This window comes from Eulemur rufifrons, chromosome 20 (assembly GCF_041146395.1).
Source record: "Eulemur rufifrons isolate Redbay chromosome 20, OSU_ERuf_1, whole genome shotgun sequence".
Classification (NCBI taxonomy): Eukaryota; Metazoa; Chordata; class Mammalia; order Primates; family Lemuridae; genus Eulemur; species Eulemur rufifrons.
The window spans coordinates 39,953,459-39,974,511 of NC_091002.1; the positions used below are offsets into that span (position 1 = coordinate 39,953,459).

The window sequence follows — 21,053 nt, forward strand, 5'->3', positions numbered from 1 at the left end:
ATACAAATTTTAAAAGAGTGCAATATAACAACCATTTACATAAGCATGCATATTGTATTTGGTATTATAAGTCATCTAGAGATGATTTAAAGTATATGGGAGGATATGCATAGCTTATATGCAAATACTTTGCCACTTTACATAAGGGACTTGAGCATCTGCTAATTTTGGTATCCGTGGGAAGTCCTGGACACAGTCTCCCTTGGATTCAAGAAGCGGCTGTATTTTGAACTTCGTGGAAATGGTATCACACCGTGGGTGCCCATCTGCCTCTTTGCTCGACACTATTTGGCATTCTGTCCACCGAGCTGTGTAGAGCACCAGCTGTCTTTTACACTGCTGTGTTGTATCCCATAATATGAACACACTGCTGGTAGCTGTCCACTCCTGTGATAGAGAATGAGCATCTAGGTTGCTTCCTACTAAGTCCTTTCTTTACATGTTATCATCTCTTTTTATCTTCACCGTGACCTTGGCAGGGAGGACTTTGATAATCCCCATTTTCAAGATGAGAAAACTCTTGACTTAGAGCAGTTTGGTGATTCACTCAAGGTAGTGAGTAGGGAAACTGGAATTTGAATTCACGAGCTTTTTGGCCACGGAATCTGAGTTTATAATCACTACACCATCAATCAGGACGTTGCGTTTCATTAACAGAACAATAACTGATCCTGCCCGTAATGAACTTGGGATAATGATGTGTTCTCGATACGTTCAGCATTTCTCTGAAGACAACTGAGGGTTAAATGTCCTTGGTTGTAGTTTAGACCTTTGAAAATTGCTACACCGTGGATGATGTTGTATGCATTAACTAGAAACCTCATTTCCTAAACACAGTGGGTGGGAATTTAGGAAGAATAAATACCGACGTGGTGCAAGAGTTGGAAACGTTTTCAATTAAAAAAATGAGAAAGACCGAAAGAATTTTGTTCCTATTCTCCCTGCCTCCCATGATATTAACATATTATCAAAATCACGAGTAATCCAGAAGCCAGTGTTTTCTCTCTTGGTTCTGGCCGCACTGATGGGCTGTGGAGTGGTGCTGTCCAGACAGAGGTGTTAATATCGCCGATGCCTTTGGAGCCTTCCTCCGTCTGTGCAAACAGCACCGTGTCTGTTTTTCTCTCTTAACCACAATCAACTCCAAGTTTTCCCCAAGCCTCTGGCTTTTGGGAATCCAAATTCAGACGCCCTCTCTCTGCCTGCCTCTCCCTTCCTCTGCTGGGAAGTCTCCCTCGTTTGCCCCGGCTCATTCTGACGACATTTAAAAGAGACTAAAATATAATTTTTCTAATGGCAAAATACAGCACGCAGGAGGGGAACGTTTTAATCAAGTGGGTGTATTCCCTAGGGGGGGAGCAAGCACTTCATTTTAATTCCTCATTTCCCTTTGATGAAAAGTTTAGTGAATTTTTATCATGTAGAATTTATAAGAAGGCTGGGTTTAGGTAATCAGCTTTAATATTTATACTCTTAGGGAAAGAAATAGGAATCATTAGTAAGCATGCATAATTAATGAATAAATTATGTTTCCCTTTGTTTTCTTGCAGGTACAAGGAAATGCTAGAACTAGTCATCTCACCCAGCCTCACTGTAAGCAGCGATTGTCTGGATAAACTGAAGTTTAACTGTGCCGACTCCGCCGTGTGGACTCTGAGTGGCAGAAAAGGTAGGCCTCCTGTGGCGAGTTTTGGCAGACAGATGTGGTGGTCCCCGCGGATATAGCACGGGACTGACGTGCATCCTTTCCAAAGCACTGCCCTTAGGACAGTTTCTCCTCCTGCCATTTAAGTTGCTGCCTCTGAACCAAAACGGTGGCGTATGTCGCTATTTTGTCTTGTCATTAGAGGGAAATGTGTGCTCATTGGTGTTCTGAACTTACTTTCTTGGTCTCCAGTTCCAAGAAATGCTGACACCACCACAGACAAAAGTCACTTTCGGATGTGTCCCAAGCCCAGCCCCGGGTGTGTTGACAGTGTCGCGGCTCTGTCCTCTCAGCACTTCTCTGCCATCTCCTCGTCCAGGCAGGCGTCTTGTTTATGGGGGGGGGGGGGGGTTGACATTAGGACAAGCCCTCGGCTGCCTTTTGCTTTCAGGTCGGGTTGGAGTCAAGGAAGCAGAGGAGAGTTGAAGCTGTTTAAAAAATTATTGGCAAATGATGCAGCCGAACTAGTTTTCACTAGAACAATTCCAGCTATTGTTTGTTCTGTTTGGGATCTGTCAGCCTTCCTGGTAGGGTTTGGAGTTAAGTTATTATGTTTAACCATTGGGCTTAACCCTTTATTTGGCCAGCTTTGGGATTTGCTGCTGGTGTTCTGAGAAACCCTAGTTGTTCCTCCTTCACTGTCTGTGTTTAAGTCCAGCCCATGTGGCACAAATGCTACATAACTATCGCGGAAAACCAGAGTGACGTGTGTGTAGTGGGAACAGAACATCACAAGGAATTTGCTTTGAAGCAAATCCAGCTTTCCATGAGTAATTATCGCTGTCACCAATACAATGACATTTCACTTGCATGCTGGTTAGGAAGCTGGAACGACCCCAGTAAAAGTGCCACCAAGCGGTCTGGGCTCCCACGCCAAAACTGGGTGGTAGAGAGCACACCCTCGTTCTGCCTGGCACTTTGCAGCATCCATGTAAACTGCCCTGGGCTCTCCAAGAGTTTGAGAACATTTATTGAGCCCTGTTCAAGAAAAGTTATCTTTTTCTTTCTTTCTGAGTAGAGGCACAAGTCAGCCCAAGACTGTCCTCGTTTCAGAGCTGGTGAGTGATGGGAAAGGGTGTAGGCTGCCGAGTGAGGAGTCCCAGTCCCACTGCTTCCCAGCCCAGCAGTCTAGGGCAACTGTTTAACCTTTCTGAGCCTCGATTTACTTTTTAAAAATTTATTTTATTACTATTTTTAAAATCATTTTACAGCACCTTTGGGATCCATGGGCCTCAATTTTCTCACCTCTCAAATGGGGACATATTGATGACTTACTCCACGGGGTGCTGATGGCAAGAATTAAATGAGGCGATGGCATGTAAAATGCCTGGCACACCGCAGGGTCTAGTAAATGATTAAACTGTCATTCCATTGTCCTTCTCCTCTGAATCAAATACCCACTGTGAATTCAAAACCACGCTTGCAAACTAGCAGCCCGCAACCAAGTCTGGCCCTTGAGTGTGACTTTGCTTGGTTTACATAGTGTTTTAAGTAAAAGTGAACTTGTAAAACTTGGGAGTATTCACATAAAAATCTGGATTTCTGGTTTCTCTTGAAATGCTGAATGCTTTAGCAACGCTGGCCCTACATTCCCGCCTGGCTGCGACTGGTGGGAGCTGAGAGACTGCTGTCCCTTAAGTGAGTCCCTGCCACTCCCTGGCAAGTGGTGAGCAGGGTTTGGATTCTGGGTCAGCTTTGAGGGTGGAGCCCGCAGAACCCCCAGCCGCTCTCTGTTCTGGGGCCTGTTTTATCGTCTCCAGTTTCCTGCTCTCTCGGAAGCTGTGTGCTGGTTCCCTTGCTGTCTGTCCGCCTCGCCCACCAGAACGCAAGTTCCCCGAGGGCAGCCCTGGCCCGCCTGAGTCCCCTAGGCAGCCCCGCTGCTAAGGACAGGGTGTGACACGTGGTAGGTCCTTAAGAAAGGTTTGTTGACTGAATGAAGACAGAGACCTCTGCGAGGCTCAGGACTGAGTGCCACTCTCTGTAAGGCTGCGTGCGTCACACCGCACAGCCTCTGTACCTGCTGTACCCCTGCCCGAGTGCCCTTCCCTTCCTCTTTCTTTATAATGTTTGAGGGTTTTTTAAACACAAATCAATTTCTAGTCACCAGGTAATACAGAAATGCACAATCTTTGTAAAAATTTTAAATATTAGACCAAATTCCCCTCCACCACATCCACCCAATCTCAGCCTTTCCCTCCCTTCCCCAGGAGTGCCCTGTTACCAGGCCTTGCGTGTGCTATTTAAGGCCTTTTCCTATGCAATTACATATGTGTCAATATTTATATCATTATGTATGTCCAGATATATATATTAATCAAAGTACATTTACGTAGAAATTACAGTATTGCTTGGAAAAGGTTTGAAACGCAAAAGCTCTCATACTATATATATTTACTATAATTTGCTTTGTTCACTCAAGACAGATGGAATGATCTACTTCCTTGTTTTAACTAAATAGTGTGCCAAAGACTGACCGTGCCTCAGTTCATTGAGCCATTCCCCTGCAGATAAACACTCAGGCGATTTTTGCTATTTTTAATTCTGTGCCCTTAAAAGCAACGCTGGGAGGAGCATCACCACGTAAGCTGCTGTCTGAACACGTGCACCGTTTCCCTCCACGGGGAGATTCCATAGTTTCTCGTTCATTCGTCCAATCGTGTATTCGACAAAGTGTTTCATGAGCCTCCTGTGTGTGGAGATGGAGCCCACCCTCTGCCTGCCTCAGGGACTTGGCCTCCTGACAGTCACTCTGCTCCCAGGGGCACTTTTAGCATCTCCCCCCGGCCACTGCACATCACGTCCTATGGGTTTGGAGTCATCTGGGCCACTCGAGCTTCCCAGCCATCTCCTGCTCACTGTGTGAACCTAGGGGAATCCCTGCCCCTCTCTGAGCCTCAGTCTCCTCTTCTAGATAATGAAGATTATGTTCGTTGCTGAACACATTTGTGCAGCAGATAGTTCCCAAATACCTGCTGTGGGCCAGCTGGTGTGGGTGCCGGGAATATAGTGGTAAAGGGGACAGACAAGTCCCCCGCTTTCAGGGCTTATGTTCTGATGCAAGAGACAGGTACTGAATTAGAAAAAGTAAGGAATTTCAGAGAGTGATAATTTCTGTGAAGAAATAAAGCAGGAACATGGTAGAGAGAGGCCTTTGTGGGGTTAAGAAGGATTTCACGTGGCTGTGCATGTTAAAGGCTTTGCTGAGTCTTGACCCTTAGAAGGCTCTCAGGAGAGGTCAGCCGCGTGTCACTCCCTATGTGCACAGGAATCACCCAGGGACCCTGTTAAATTGCAGATTGTGATCCTGCCTGAGAATCCGCGTTGCTAACAAGCTCCCAGGTGATGCCAGTGTGGTGGTCCACCAGCCACTTTCTGAGTAGCAAAGCTCCAGCTCGGTGGTTCTCAAACTTTACTCACATCAGAATCACTGGGGAGGCCTTGCTGGCACAGAGATTGCTGGGCCCCAACCCCAGACTTTCTGATTCTGTAAAGGTTTGTGCAGGGGCCTGAGAATGTGCATTTCTCACAAGTCCCAGGTGCGGACGATGCTGCTGGTCCAGGGACCACACTTTGAGAACCAGGCTCCTGCACTGACTTTTCAGACTTGGCTGCGTATAGAAATCACCTGGGAAGTGTATTTGTGTATTTGTTTTTAATAGTAATGCCTGGATCCCACCCCAGAGAGTCTGATTTAATGGGTCAGAGATGTGGCCCGGGCATCTGAATTTTTTTAAAGGATCCCAGAGACTCTATTGTGTACCCAAGGTTAAGAACCATTGTTCTAGATGCTGAATTCCTCCAGGACAAAGACAGTTTTTCATTCCTCTCTCTCTCTCTCTCTCTCTCTCTGTGTGTGTGTGTGTGTGTGTGTGTGTGTATTTAAACTCTTGTTCCTATTTAGCATACAACTCAGTGCCTGGCTCATAATATCCTTAAACATTATTCATGAGTGGGCGGAGTGATGGATGGGTGCATACAGAGTGGTCCTGAGGAAGCACAGATAACTTCAGGTTGATACTGACTTTGAATCCTTAGTAAAGTTTCCTTAACTTCCCCCTGCCTCATTTTCCACACCTGTAAGGTATAGGTACTGATAACTTCCTCGATGGGTCGTTGTGGGAATAAAAGGGGTGACGCTCACGCAGCCCCTAGCACAGCGCCCTGGTTTGCAGGACCCCCTTGAGAAATATTACCTATCACTCATTACTGTTCATGGGAAAACTGGATTTGAATTGTATCCTGTCTTCTGGAAGGAGGTGGGGTGGTAGAGAAGTTACCTTGAATAGAGGAAAATTTGTCTTTTAAAATGCACATGCATTTTTCAAAAGCCGGTGCCATAATCTTATTAAGTGTTTCCAAGGAGAGGTGAAACTACCGCCCTCGGAACAAACTGGGCTGGCAGCTTCTCTCACTTCCTGCACCTCCTCTGCCCTGGCTGTGACAAGGCCTAAGTTTCAGTTTCAGTCTCACCGGTTCCAGCCTGGGGCTGGCAGGTTTTGATTCATTTCATCCAAGCCAGGTTGAGCTGCCCAGGGCTTTGCCCAGGTGCCGGCCAGGGGAGCCACGTGGCAGCTTCCCTTCCCCACCTCGGCCAGTCTCCCCAGCGGCCTTCACACCCAGAACAACCTCCACCTGCACAGAACAGAAGCCGCTCTCTGTGGGGTGTTGCTGTAGCGTGAAGGAGACTGCCAGTCCCCACTTTACCAAAAAGGGTGCTGACAATTACTAATCCCATCGTGTGCTCCACGGATAAAGAGCTTCCACCCACGGCCGCATGTCACAAACGGCACTTGAGCCACTCTCTGCCTTACATCCAGGCCACCCCTACTGCCATTTGATTACTATCAATAATTTTTCTTTAAAACAACTCCCTTGAAATAAGGTCATTTTGAAAGGACGACTTCAATCAGTTCCAGAACTGAAAAGTTATGACTTCAATGGTCTAGTTATGATTCTAATGCACATGAAAATTAATTGGTGATGATTTCAAGAGAAGAGCATGTGTTTATGGATCCCCTAAAATCATCACACTCTGGGACGTGCTGCCTCACTCCTTTCTGTCCTCAGCAACATCTCCCATGAGGGACAAGGGACTTGTTCACGGTCATGGAGCCACTCAGTGAGAGTCAAAAGCAGGGCACACATGTCTGAACTAGGACGGTGCCTTTTCAGCCGTGGCTGTCCCTGGTATGGGAGCGATTTCAATCCCCCACACCAGGGAGATGAGCTGACACAGCTTAGAGACATACACCTTTCCCAGCAAAGACCCGCCTCAAGACATCTGGCTGGCACTAGAAATCGTCTCATCTCACGGGGGATCAGTTAGAAGATGGCCCGGGGGTCCAATTAGGCCACATAACAGCAGTTGCTGCTTTCAGAATCATTAGCTTTTTAATCCTCCCAGTGAGAGGTAAAAAAAAGTGTGAACATTCAAATTGGGCTCATGGATTTAAGTGGCTTAAGCAAGAGCCCCCAGGAGAGTGAAAAGCTTTTAGTAGCTCCTGTGTGTTGAGCGGTTACCATTTGTCAGGTACCTGCCTCATCTGTAGGTGCAAGATATTGCCCCAGTTTGCAGACAAGGAAACCGAGGCTCAGAGGGAGGAAGTGACAGGCCCAAGGTCACACAGCAGTATTGCAGCAGAGCCAAGATTTGAATGTGGATCTGACCCCTTAAGACCAGCGGCTTTCTTTGGCAAGAACATTAAGTTAACAAATTATAAGATTTGGGTTTTCGATTTGGCCCACGGTAAGTGCGTGAAAAACATTTGTTGACTGCGTGAATGAATGAAAAAGTGTGTGTGTCCTTGGGTAAGTTACTGCTCACAATCAGACACACAGACGAAATGACACGTGAGTGTGGCCTTGGACACACAGCCTGCAGCTTCAGTTTCCTCATGTCAAAACTGGGCCTTATGCTCTGCTCATTTATTCTATATTATTAATACCTTCTTGGCCCCAGTATGCTTTTGAGTCTGTGACTTCTAGAATGGACGTTTATTTTCATAAACAGAAAACTGTGATAATTTTTAGTAATTTATAGTTTTGTATCAGCCCGTGGTCTAAACTCTTGCCACTCAGAGTGTGGCTTGTGGGTCTGTGGCTTCAGCATCACCTGGGGACTTGCTAGATCAACAGAATCAGAGTCTGCAGCTTCCCAGGGTGCCCAGGCGAGTCCTGTGTGCGTTTGGGTTCCAGGTGCCCTGGTCTGCGCCGCCCACTGTCTTCCTTCGCAGCTCGTGGTGATTGTTGTTAAACACTCACTTGGGTGATTCTTTGCCACACATGTCCCCCACCAGACAGGAGGCTCCATAAGGACAGAAGCTCTGACTGCTTTTACTCACTACTGTAACCCAGTTTGGAGCCCATGCCCGGCACGTGGTGGGCAATGAATGCATGAATGAGCTCATCCCAGAGGCTGTGACCATATGCTTAGCGAATCCTCCCCTCACCCATAGGAAGCTGGGGTGGAAGGAGAGGCTTAGAGTCTTTAATTCAGAAGTAAATGGAGGCTGGGCACAGTAGCTCTCGCCTGTAATCCTAGCACTGGGAGGCCAAGGTGGGAGGATCACTTGAGGTCAGGAGTTGGAGACCAGCCTGAGCTAGAGGGAGACCTGTCTCTACTAAAAATAGAAAAAATTAGCCAGGTGTGGTGGTGTTCACCCGTAGTCCCCACTACTCCGGAGGCTGAGGCAGGGGGATCGCTTGAGCCTAGGAGTTTGGGGTTTCAGTGAGCTGTGATGATGCCACTGCACTCTAGCCCGGGCACTCCCGAACTGAATGGGAAGTTCACTGGCACAGCCCCCTGTGTCTCCACCCTTGGGGTATCTGTTCAGGCTCTGACTTGCCATCTGGAATAAGCTGTTAAGTACAATGGCATCAAGAAAGTGGTGATGTGGGCACCTGGGGGTCATCAAAAGACATTCTGGGCTGCTCCTGTGACTTTCCCACCTGTCACACTGGAGCTGGCATTGCCCACAATGACCACTTTGCCAAGCCCACTGCCTGGTACCATGATGTCTGGCTACAACAGCTGCAGGGCAGACCCCCTGGTCCACATGACCTCTGAGGACTCGTAGCTCTCGATCACCAGCAGGAGCACAAGGGGAAGAGAGGAGCTCTCTGCTCCTGGGCAGTCCCTGCCCCCCGACCTCTGTGCCAAAGTACCGAGGATCTCCTGCATCCCTGACACAGCCCCATCCTAGGCCCCCAAAGGAGGGAGGGACCCTAGAGACACCTGCCTTGTCCTGGATATCGGGATCGTCAATGAAGTCTACGCCCTCCTAACCGCAGAGAAAGGCAGTAGAAAGGGAGGAAGAGAGGGAGAAAGGGAGAAAACAGATCACTCCATGTACAGTTCAACACTCTCATTTTCCAGTTTCTCAATTCCCACGACTGTCCTGGGATGGAAAGATTAAATACCAATGGATAACAGATAAAAGTCGTGTTTTTAAAAAATCACACAGTCTGCAAAAGGAAAATCTCTTGGCACTTAAAAATGCCTGTTTCTCACTTGCACAGTCCTCCTGGGGTGGCTGGGGTGGGAAGGGAGAGTATTATGGGCTTGCACAGCAGGGGAGGGCGGCCTGCCCTTGTGGCGAAGACAGGTTGCTCAGCAATTCAGAGAACAGGGCGGAGGCTTGGCAAGGAAGCGGGGAGGCAAACATGCAAATCACGCCGTGGAGAGCGGAAGGAAAACACTTGCCTCAAATTTATGGGATGCCGAGTTAATTCGAGCCCATAGGAATGCTGTTTCCATAGATTTCGATTTTTATGAATATTTACATATTTATTAAAGAAAACATTCAAAATGTTTAATTCAGCAACTTATGCATTACTAAACGTACCCAAGTCATGAGCCTTTGCCAGTAATGAGACTGTGGCTGCTTGAGAATGAGACGGTTCATTTCCTCGTCCCGAGGGAGGATGAAGAAGGGACCGTGCAGTGTGGGGCACCCTGCCTGGAGGAACAAATCGGGCTGGGGAAGTCGGCATTGAATAAGCACCTACTGTGTGCCAGGGGCTTTCCTTGATGTCTTGACATTGGGCCACTGCTGTTCTAACCTTTTTCTTTTTTCAGAGATGGGGTCTTGCTCCATCGCCCAGCCTGGAGTGCAGTGGCAACATCATAGCTCACTGCAGCCTTGAACTCCTGAGCTCTAGTGATCCTCCTGCCTCAGCCTCCCAGGTCTCTGGGACTACAGGCACAAGCCACCACACCCAGCTCCTAACCTCTTTTATGAATGTTATCCGTAATAAGAAATATATTTGTACACTGCCATTCAGCGTGCACACATACACATTCTCACATCTATAACGGGAACAGGGGTTTCACACAATTCCTTCTTCACTATGGGCAATACATGCTAACATTTTTTGTAATGAAATAGACAATTCTCTATTTTTTAAATTCCAGTTATGACTCTCTAAATGAACTTTAAGACCCCCACCCCCACCTCAGTGGTTTGGGACTTGAACGGAATTTGACTCAGCCGGGGAGGTGATTAAGGGTATCGACTTTGGATTGGACTCACATAGCCCCCGAGCTCAAGTCCCAGGTCCCCTGCGCACAGGCCGTGTGGCTTGAGTGAGGACTTAACCTTTGGAGCCCCAGTGTCCTCAGCTGTGCAGGAGAGAGAATGGCATCGCCTGCCTCCTCGCGTTGTCGTGAGGGCGCCCGTGTCAGCAGTTAACAGGGCCTGCGCATTGTCAACATTTAAGTGAATGCTGTTGCTATTGTGACGATGACTGTCATCGTTGGCTGCAGTGCCGTGGTTGAGAAGACAAACTTTGTAGCCAGGTCACGTGGGTTCAGATCACAGCTCCACCGGTTAGGTCCTGTGTGGCCCTGGGTGAGTTACTTAAACTTTCTGTGCCTACAGCTCTTCATCGGGGGATGAGAATAGAACCCTCCTCGTAGGGTATGAGGATTAAAATAATTAATCCAGGTAAAGTGTTTAGAAGAGACTTTAGCACATAGCGAGCTCCGGGTAAATGATGGAGATCATCGTTATCTCCTTTAATCCTCCTGCATCCTCGCAAGATGAGTATTTTTAGCCCCGTTGCCCAGGGGGACTCCGGAGGTCTAGGCACCCTGCCCAGAGTCTCACAGCAGCAAGTGCAGGAGTTGCGAGTCCAAGTTGGTCTGCTGAGTCTCCCTCCGCTCAGGAGCTAAGAGAGGCTCAGAGCTCTGGGCCTCGGGGCCCAAGGATGGCCCAGCCACTGCCCTCCACAACAGGGCACAGGAATTGGCAGGTTGGTGCACACCTTCCCCATCAGTAGACACAGTGTCTGGAATTTGTCCGGGACTCCGCAGTGAGGACAGGGAGTTGCGTTGTTGAAGATGTGGAGCACAAAGACTCCCCGGTGAACTCTCCTTACGTGAAGTCGTCCGTCCTCTGGCAAACAACTCTCCCAGCTTAACTCTCACCTTTCGTCACCTCCTGCGTATTCTCTGCCAGCGGTGTGGGTGCCGTGTGTCCAGGGATACGGTGCAAGGCACTTGTGCCAGGAGCTCAGGCCTCGTCCTTTCCCTGCTCCGTCACCCTAGGTGGTGCCTAGGGGAGAACTCAGGATGTGCCTTCCCTGGAGTGCTGGAGACAGCCGCACCTGAACCCCAGGCACTGGAGATGGGGAGGCAGGGGAGGAACGCAAGGTGATGTCATCAGAGGAAGGGGAATGGTTGTTGGGTAATCAAAGCCTGCCAGTGGCGGCCATTCTGGGGTCCTTGGGGTCGCTTTTGAGGCGGGGAAAGGAGTGGCTCTCCATCCAGCAGTGAAATGGCACCAGCTTGCTGTCTAATCAGGTGGCCTGTCGGCTCAGGCACGTTCTTTCTATCTCTTTGGCTCTTGTTTCTCCATCTGTGCAATGGGAGGGGAATGGATTCTACTCTGGTGTTTCAAGATGCTATAGATTCTTTATATGTCATCCTTTATTGAGCACCTGGAGACAAAGCACACCCAGAAAGCATTCTGAACCCCTCAAGAGGGAGAGTGCCCAGCCTGGGTGACAAAGCGAGACACTCTCTCAAAAAAGAAAGACGATGAGTACTAAAATATTGCGCCGCCAATAAGCTTCTGTGGAGGAAAAAGCCCATGACAGAAACTCTCCAAGAAGCAAAGCACTGCTTAAGCCAGTGTCCTGAGTCACTACTTCTGCAGAACATCACCTCGGTAGCTAAAACCCTCCCAATTTTTCTTTTCTCCTCCAGGCATCACCAAATCGGCTGCCCTGGGAGTGTCCCAGCCCTTTGCAAGGTGAGTATCATCTCCTCTTCTCCTTCTCACACCCTCTCCCTTCCTTCTGTCTTGAGAGATGGGGGTTAGGAGAGAGGGCTCTGGAGCCAGGCTCCCTGGAGAGGAGGCCCAGCCCCCGCACTTCCTGGCTGAACCACCTTGAGCAAGTGACTCCACGTCCTCAGGCCTCAGTGTTCCCATCTGGGAAAGGGGCACAGCATGCTGCCTGCCCCATGAAACAAGCAAAACATGTAAGAAGCACTTAGAATGGGGCCTGGGGCAGAGCGTTCTGAGAGAGTTGGCTGTTATTTTCTTCTTTCTTCTCTTGTTCTTTTTTAAATTCTTTTCTCCCTTCCTTTTCTCTCCTTTCCCCTCCTTTCCCATGCGTAGACTTTCTTCATTCCTTCCTCTCTGCCTCTCCCTCTCTCGTTTCCTCCTTGCTTCCCTCCCCCTCCTTTCTCTCCATGCTTCTCTGTCCCTCTTGCTGTCCCTCCCCCTTCTCACCCCTCTGCTTCTCTCTTCACCTTCCTCCCTCTCTCTTTCTGCCTCCTTCCCCTCTCTCCTTTCTTCCTTTCTTCATATCCCAACATTCACGCATCGCTCCTTGATACCAAATCCCAGAGGACACAGTCCCTGCCCTTGCAGAGCCTCCAGTCTAGTGGTGGAGACAGACCAGTAAATCAGAGATCTCAACCTGGTGCCATAGATGCTCCGCCATAGGCAGGCGCCGGGCCAGTGGAGCTCAGTGCTGGACAGGCTTTAACCAGGGCCCTCCGGGTGCTGCCCTCGGGAGCTGCCAGTCTGAGCCCGTGCTGTGTGCAAAGCCCTGGGCCTGGCCGCATGTCCAGCGTGGCCCTCAGGCCAGGCGGTGAGCTTTTCAGCATCTGGAAATCTTCCTTCCTCACCAACACGGAAGACGACATTTATAAGGAGGACATTTTCTCAGCCTTCCTTTCCCTCTAGAAGATGTTTTGGGGAGTTGTTAGTAGCAACTGAGGACTGTTAAATCTATCTAACTCCTTTTTAAGGCCTCAAGGTTGGAGAGCTCCTCCATCCCTCTCTGGGTTTTAACTTTAGCCCCAGTTTAATGCGAGTCATTTAAATGGGTTTTGATGGGAAGCAGGAGCTGATCGTCTCGGATCTCCACCTTTCACTGCTCTCCTAAGGAAGAGTAGGAATCGGGGACATTTTCCAAACAAGGTTCTCTGCTTAGCAGGAAGTCCCAACCCACCAGACGTGCTTTCCAGGTGCCCCGCAGAGCCGAAACGCTGACCAATGAAACACTTTCCAGGATTGGGTCTGGCATCTCCAGCTCAGATGAGTTGCTTATGCATCTTGGAACAAGTTCCCCAAAATTACCCTTTATCACAGCAGTCGTCAAAAAGAAAGAAGGACAGGAGGACATCTGCCTGTAATCCTATAAACTTCTGCATTCATCTTCTACCTGCCATGCAGTTTCCTATGTAGGAGGAACTCTGGAACCAAACGGGCTTTACCTAAAGTGATGTCATGTAGCCAAAATAGAACAAGGTACAGCAGATCCGGGAATCTCAGCAACATTCACCAGTATACAGATGCCAGTTACCAGAGTTAGATATGTGATGTCAAGTTGTCCCAGCCGTGGTGTCCAGGCAAAGTGTCATAGAGGTGGGGTTAAGGCTATGGCCTCTGGAGCCAGGGTTCAAGTTCTGTATCACTGTGTGCCTTTGGCAGGTTATTTAGTCTCTCTCTGCCTCTGTTTTCTTATCTGTAAAATGGGGATAGGAATAGTAACTACCTCTAAGAGTTGTCACAGTGATTGGGAGGCTTAAATGAGCCAATCCAAATAAAGTAACGAGGACAGTGTCTGGCACATCATAGGAACGAGAATTGTCAGCTACCTTTACCACTAAGTGAAGTGGGCCTAGAACGGACTCTTGCAGACAGCGTGTGACACTCAGTGTAAAGAGGTGGCCGCTCCTGCTCAGATCCCGTTGACAGCGCCACACAGGGTACAGACCCAGCCTTCCTGAGGCACCTGCTTTCCAAGAGAAGGGGGAAATAGCGAGAGTGTGTGTGTAATGTCCTGGTTTTAAAATATGGTCAACAAATTCAAATTAGGGAAAAAAAAATACCTACACTGGCCAAAGAAATGATATTCATGGATCCTCGGACTGAATATGGCCCCTGGGCCACTGTTTTGCCCTCTTGGTGTTAGAACAACTCACTTGACTTTATTTATTGCTGTCTGGGTGAATCCCAGTCCTGTAAGTGGGAAGCAGCAAAGTTTCGTGGTTACGAGTGTGGGCTCTGGAGTCAGACTTCTGGGTGTAAGTTCTAGATTTACAACGTTCTTGCTGTGACTTGGGCTCTCTGAGTTCTAGTTTCTCATTTCTAAAGTGGGGATTACTAGAGCCTCCACCCCTGAGAGTTGATCAGAGCGTTGATGACATACAATGTACATATCAGGCCTATGCAAAACAATTGTCAGCCCATATTAAGAACACAATGACCAGTAGCTGTCATATTACCAATATTTTAGGTAAGTGGCACTTTAAATCCTAGCCTTTTATGGAACCTGTTGTTCACCATGAAGTACAGAATCTATTTGTGGTTGTCGGTTGCAAGCAATGAAATCAACTCTAGCTGATGTAAGTCTACAAGGACTTTTTTGGGAATGTCTGGAGTAGCTCACAACATAAATGAAAGTGAAATAATCAGTTCTTGAGGGAAGACTAAGAATGTGCCAGATCCTGGGATCCCAGCAATATGAAGGAACTAAAAGCAGTCCCTTTACGGTGTGACTGTTGGAATGGATTGCTCAGCCCAAGATTCAAATTCCCACGACAGAGTCTGACTGGATGATCTTGCATCGTGTGCCCACCCCTTGGCTAAGAGCCAGGTGTCTTGATTGACAGCCCTGTTAAAGCTGCAGTCAATTTGGAAGGTGTCTAAATTAAGGCAGATAATCAGGATGAGATAGGCAATGCTGCAGTCATCAGTAAACCCTGAAATCTCAGTGGCTTCATACAGCAAAGGTTTGTTTCTGACTCATGTGAAGTCCAGTGTGGTTGGGGCGAAGCTCTCCAGGACAGCTCTCCTCCACAAGCTGACTCAGGGATCCAGGATGTTTCCATAGTATGGCTCTGCCACCTCAACCTGTGCCCCCCACAACTGCCGCCAAAAGAGGAGAGAGGGCAGGAGGGGTGCCGGGGGATGTATTTGTTTGCCAGGCCTGGGTGGCTTACAACATACCTACCCACATTCTGTTGAGCTGAACCCAGTCACATGGTTGAATCTGACTGCCAAGGAGAAAATGTAAAAGAGGAAAATGAAATGGGATTTGATGAACACGTACATTGTCTCTGCCCTGGAGAGAGTAAATACCCAAAGAAAAGTGGTGATGCTGATGCCAAGATAAGAGGGAAGGGATGCTGGGCTGGGCTTGGAGATTTAATCTTCTCTCCCTCCACACAGACCTTGCCCGCGTGTCCTGCCCAGCCAGCCTTGCGCAGCCATGGCGGCCTACGGCCAGACGCAGTACAGCGCGGGCATCCAGCAGGCCGCCCCCTACACAGCTTACCCGCCGCCAGCACAAGCCTATGGAATCCCTTCTTACAGTGAGTACCAGACACCTTGCTTTCCTCCTGGGGTCCCCAACATCATGTCTCTGTTTTGCCTATCGCCTCAGTTAAATGCAGAATGATAAATGGAGCCAGCCTAACTTTGGATTGCAGATAGAGGAACATGGGAGACACTTTACATATGGTTCAAACTCTGTAGACTATATCGAGACCTCTTTTGATTGCAGGAATCAGAAACCTAACCCAAGCTGGTTTGGGGAGAATAGGAAGTGAATGATTCACACAGCAGAGATTTAGAGATCCAGCTGACATCAGGTAGAGCTGGATCTGGGTGCTCAAATGACATCACGAGGAACGTGTCTCACTCCATCCTCAGATGCTCTCCTCTCAGTCGGCTTTACCCCCGCACAGGTTCTGCCTGTGGGGCAGCAAAGATGGTGCCCATCTACTCTGGGTTTGCGTCCTTTTAGCCCAGCTCTCCCAGTGGAAGGAGAGCTCATCTTTCTTAGCAATTCCACCGGAATCCCATGCTGGCCTCTGCCCCAAGGCAAGGAGAAGCGGGTGAGGGAGACAAGGAGGCTGAAGCGTATGGATTGTGTATGGGGGGGCGGGTTTCTCAAAGGAAACAGAGTGGTGGTGTCAGAAGGAGAAAGTGAGGCAGGGGGTGGGGCAGCGCAGAAACAACAGGCCTCTCGGCCTCGACTGTCCACACCTTACGGCTAAGAAATGAAGACTTGGCGACCCTGGCTCACCATCCACCACTCACCTGGCCCTGCCTCTGGCCCATACTCATGCCCTTCCCTCCCCTCTTCATTGATGTAGCAACCAAAGTTCTTTAGGTAGCAAATAACAAAAACCCAAGCTCATCAACTTAAGGAAACGAAGGAGGTTATTGCCTACATAGCTGAAAAATCTTAGAGTGCTGGCTTCAGGCAGGGTTGGATCCAGGTACTCAAGAGATAATATCAGGAATCAGCCTCTGCTTCCCTTCGTGTGGGCTTCAGTCTCAGGCAGCCTCTCCCATGGTGGTGGCAAAGACATTCCTGGCAGTTCGAGGCTGCAGTGCCCCAATAAAGAGCCCCCCCCTCCAGGACTCCCCATCCAGTACCAAGAGTTTCCCTGACTGGACTCCCATGTCCATCCAGGAAGATGGAATGCTCTGGGTGGCCACATTTGGCCACATGTCCACGCATGGAACCAGGGGTCAGGTTGGCCTCGCCCCAAACAGCTAATCTGGACAGGAGGACGGAGGGGTTCACAAAGGAGCCGGAGGCAGGCAGAAACCACAGATGCCCACTGCAGATGGCTTCAGAGTCCACCCAGACCCGTGGTCTCCGGTGGAAGGAACATAGGATCGGTGGACAGGAGACCTTCCTTCCAGATTCAGCTGCCCCTGACTTCTCCAGCCTCAGTTTCTACAACTGTAAAATTAACATGTCCATCTCATCTTCCCAACCAGATGGTGTTACTTCTGTTTGAGTACAGAGGCCGAATCTTATATTTCTTTCCTTCCTCTTCTTCCTCCCTACCTCCGCCCTGCTAATTCATGAGTTCATCCATTCATTCATCCATTCGACATGGAGTCATGTGCTAGGCATACAGTGGTCAACAAAGCAGAATGGGCCCTGTCTTCCTGGAGCTTACAGTCTGAGACAGGTGCTCGAGCAGCACTGGGTCCTCATTTTTGGTGTCAGGAGGCGGTGGCTCTGGGTCGGGTCGACAGGACCTCTATGGACGGTTCCTGTTGCCTAGTTTGCCACAGTTCCCACCCGGCCCATGGTCATCCCTTGAGTTACCCCTGTCCCATGAAGACATTTGAGTTTGCAAACCCTAGCCTAGAAGAAGAAGAAAATTAAATAAAATTTTTAAATGTGTGCTATTTCAAACCGTGATACATGATGTAAAGGAAGAGAAGAAGCTGGCAAGAGAAAACAAGGAAGACTCATTTTAGGTTCTGGAGCCAGGGAAGGCCTTTCCAATAAGGAGCTATTCAGCTGGGAACAGAGAGGTGACAGTGTGCGGTCACAGACAGGAGAGCATCGGGCGGAGGGGTGGCTGCGGGAATGGGAAGGAATCTGGCAAGTCCAGGGCAACCAGGGGCTGGAGCGGGCGGGAGATGCAGTGAGCGAGGTGGGTAGGGCCTCCGAGGCCAGGAAGGATTTGGGGTTTTATTCCAAGCGAGAAGGGAAACCACTGGAAAGTGTATAAGCAGTGGGTGATGTGGTTCAATTTGGGTTTAGTAAAGATCACTTTGGCTGCTGTGGGGGGCCGGATCGGATGGAATCGAGGAGAAGCAGGAAGGCCCATCGGGAGACAGATGGCGCCTGGAGCAGGAAGTGTTGGAGGCCCAGGGCAAGCAGGAGACAGAGGCAGGAGGGACTCGGAGGCAGGATTGACAGGTCATGTCAGGGCAGCAAGTCAGGCATTAGTACTGGTCACCACCGTTGACTTCCTGTCACTCACATTGGTTTATGTCCATTAATTCCTTTAATCCCCACCTCAACCCTACGAGGAAGGTCATATCATTATCGTCCCTTGAGGGATAAAGAAACAGAGGTTCAGAGGGGATAGAAAACTCACCCAAGGTCACCCAGCTGGTTGGTGGCAGATGTGGAACTAAACCCAGGCAGCCCAGCTCCGGGGTCCAAGCCCTCCCCGCTGAGCTCTGCGGCCTGGGCGTGCACTCCGTAAATCCTGGGGGATTACCTATGACAGACCTTGGCCAACAGGTGTGGGCATCTCTTCTAACTTTCTTTCCCTCCTTTGCTAGAAGGCTTATGATACAATCACACATAAGTTACCCCGCTTGGCTGGCAGCCAAGAAAAATGAAGCCATATTATTTTTCACATAAAAGAAAACTAGTCCTGCTCCCAGACAAAACATGGCATCAGATGGAAATTAATTTGGTTCAAAGTTATTTTACTGTCTCAGTTACTCTCAGAGAGTCTGTTCCCGAACGATGCCGCGTAGGTGATAAGAACACATGTCCTGGAATTCTGCTGCCTGGACTCACATCTCACCTCTGCCTGTTGCTGGTTGTAAGACACTGGACGAATGGCCTCACCGCCCTGTGCCTCAGTTTCCTCGTTAATACAATGGGAGTAATACTAATCTGACCTCATCGTGGTTCTTGTGAGGATTAAGCAAGATCACCTATTATATATATCAGGGGTCGACTAACTTTTTCTACAAAGAGCCAGATGGTAAATATTTTCCACTTAGTTTGCCATACGGTCACTGTCACAGCTACTCAGCTCTGCCACTGTAGCGTGAAAGCAGCCAGACGATATGTAAACTAATGGGTATGTCTGTGTTCCAATAAAACTTTATTTATACAAACAGGCAGTGGGCCAGATTTGGCCCATGGTCCCTGATCTAGATGAAGGACTTCCTCAGAGGGCCTAGCCCAAGAAAAATTCTCAGTAAATGCCAGCGGTATCGGTAGAAGCCGGGCTGCCACACACACACCCCTATATTGTCCATGTCACTGAACAATAACAGGCGGGATGAAAAGCTGTTTCCCTTCGCATATGCCCGTGCCCCAGCAAGAGTGTTTGCTCATCGTCTGGGCAAACTTTGTGGACTCTTGTCGGGAAACTTTTTTCATTGCTCCTTGGCAAATAGCACTATTTACTTTTGTTTAAATAGCTTCAGGGAAATAACACAATTGAGCAAACTAGAGACAAGGACATTGGGAGCATTGAGTATCTTTTTTCTCAATTTCTTATGCAATATTAAAGACATATATAAAAGCATAAAGAGTAACACTACCAACACCCATGAACTGACCGTGCAACTTAAAAAATAAAGGGAGGTGGCCTTCTTCCTTCTCAGAGATAGCGCACCCCTGATTTTGATGTTTATCATTCCCCTGCATTTCTTTTTGTAGAAGAGGGGGCAGCAGACTTTTTCTGCAAAGAGCCAGATAGTAAATATTTTTGTCTTTGCAGACCATATTGCAACTACTCAGCTCTTCCATTGTAGTGTGAAAGCAGCCACAGAAAATACATAAATGAACGGGCATATCTGTGTTTCAATAAAATTTTATTTACAGAAGCAGGCAACGGATCACATTTGGCCTGTGGGTCGCAGTTTGCTGACCCATGATGGTAGAGTATTTTAAGCATATTTTAAAACTTTATGTACTTTTAGTATGCATTCTTTTGCAACTTGCTTTTTCCACCTAACATTGCATCTGTAAAATTTATCCCTATTCATACATGTAGATGTAGTACATTCATTTTCACTAATGTATAATATTGCATAATTTGACTGTACTATAAGGCATTTATCCATTCTCCATTAGGTGGTCATTTAGGGTTTGGGGTTTTTGTTTGCCTCCCGTTATGTAGGATGCTGCAAACAGCATCTTTGGGCATTTCTCAGAGGTAGAAACCTAAGAGTAGAATTTCTGGTTCATGAGGTTATATGCATCTTCCACTTTCCTGGATAACAGGAGAGCATTTTTGTTATCTATGACTGTGTGACAAGCCACCCCAAAACTTAGTGGCTTAAAACAACACTGATTTATTATTTGTTTTGTAATTCTCTTGGTTGGCTGGCTAGGCCTCCCTCTAACACGGCCTTCATCCTGGGCCTCTTCACACTGTGGTGGGCTCAGGTTTCCAAGAGGGCGAAGGTAGAAGCATCAGAGCCTCTTGATGCCTACTCCCCAGAACCCACACTCACGCCAGCCACTTCTATCAGTCCAGGCATGGCACGGGACCAGCCTGGATTCTAGGGGTGTGAGAATTGTCTCCACCTCTTGACAAGAGGAGCTGCCAAATACCATGGCTGCAGTTTTCAGTCTGCCACAGTAGATCCAAACTTCTTAACGAAGAAACAGAGATCTGCTCCAAGAGAAAATGAATCTGTTGGCATCCAGTGGTGGAACTGGGAGAATTCAGTGCTCAAACACAGAGTAGACTTTCCTTGTCTATCCTGTAGGATCCTTTAACACCTTCCTGTGCTGCCCAAGAGAACAGTATGGGCCCGGCTTCCATGCTGCCTCTGAAATGCCAGGGTGGGATTTTCCTCCAGATAAGTTCCTGGGGGTGGAGAGCAGAGGCCCTGCTTTGTCTTTCCTTTGCTCCCCAGTGGCTTGATTGCGTTAGGTAACCGGAGCCCGCAAGCTCACCGTTGGAGCAAGCGGGAGAGAGCTCATGGGAAGCAAAGAGCTCAGTGAGAACTGTGGGTGGCAGAGCGGAGGCGGCTCTCAGGGATCATTTGTAAGAGTTACCTGCACTGCGCTCCCGGGGTTACTGGGGCGCCTGAGATGATCTTAGACGGTATGTGCACAAGTGGACTCTAAAGGAATTTTGTAGTTACATATTTATTTTAATATGCATCTTACATATATACATATACTATACACATATAAATTTATAGATATATTATATACTGAGACTGAGGTTGAGCCTTAGGGCAAGCAAGCAAATAGTTTTTAAACTGAGTTCATTTTTTAAAAATCCATGAAATGAGGTTGAGCACCACGATTCACATCTGCAATCCCATTGCTTTGAGGAGGATCACTTTAGGTTAGGAGTTCAAGA

At 48.4% G+C, this 21,053-nt stretch overlaps 1 protein-coding gene across 4 annotated transcripts in view; it reads left to right on the top strand.

Annotated features, from left to right (window-relative positions):
- The first annotated feature begins 1,560 nt into the window (after positions 1–1,560).
- EYA2 (EYA transcriptional coactivator and phosphatase 2) overlaps positions 1,561–21,053 on the top strand; it is a 139,049-nt gene continuing 119,556 nt past the window's right edge. For 2 of the 4 annotated variants that reach the window (XM_069496209.1, XM_069496212.1), the window contains exons 1-3: positions 1,561–1,669; positions 11,913–11,958; positions 15,394–15,536. In XM_069496209.1, coding sequence (XP_069352310.1) covers positions 1,561–1,669; positions 11,913–11,958; positions 15,394–15,536 — 298 coding nt within the window. Of the gene's footprint in view, positions 1,670–11,912; positions 11,959–15,393; positions 15,541–17,657; positions 17,666–18,094; positions 18,098–21,053 lie in introns of those variants that run through there. The other 2 variants (XM_069496213.1, XM_069496210.1) reach the window with 2 other exon arrangements.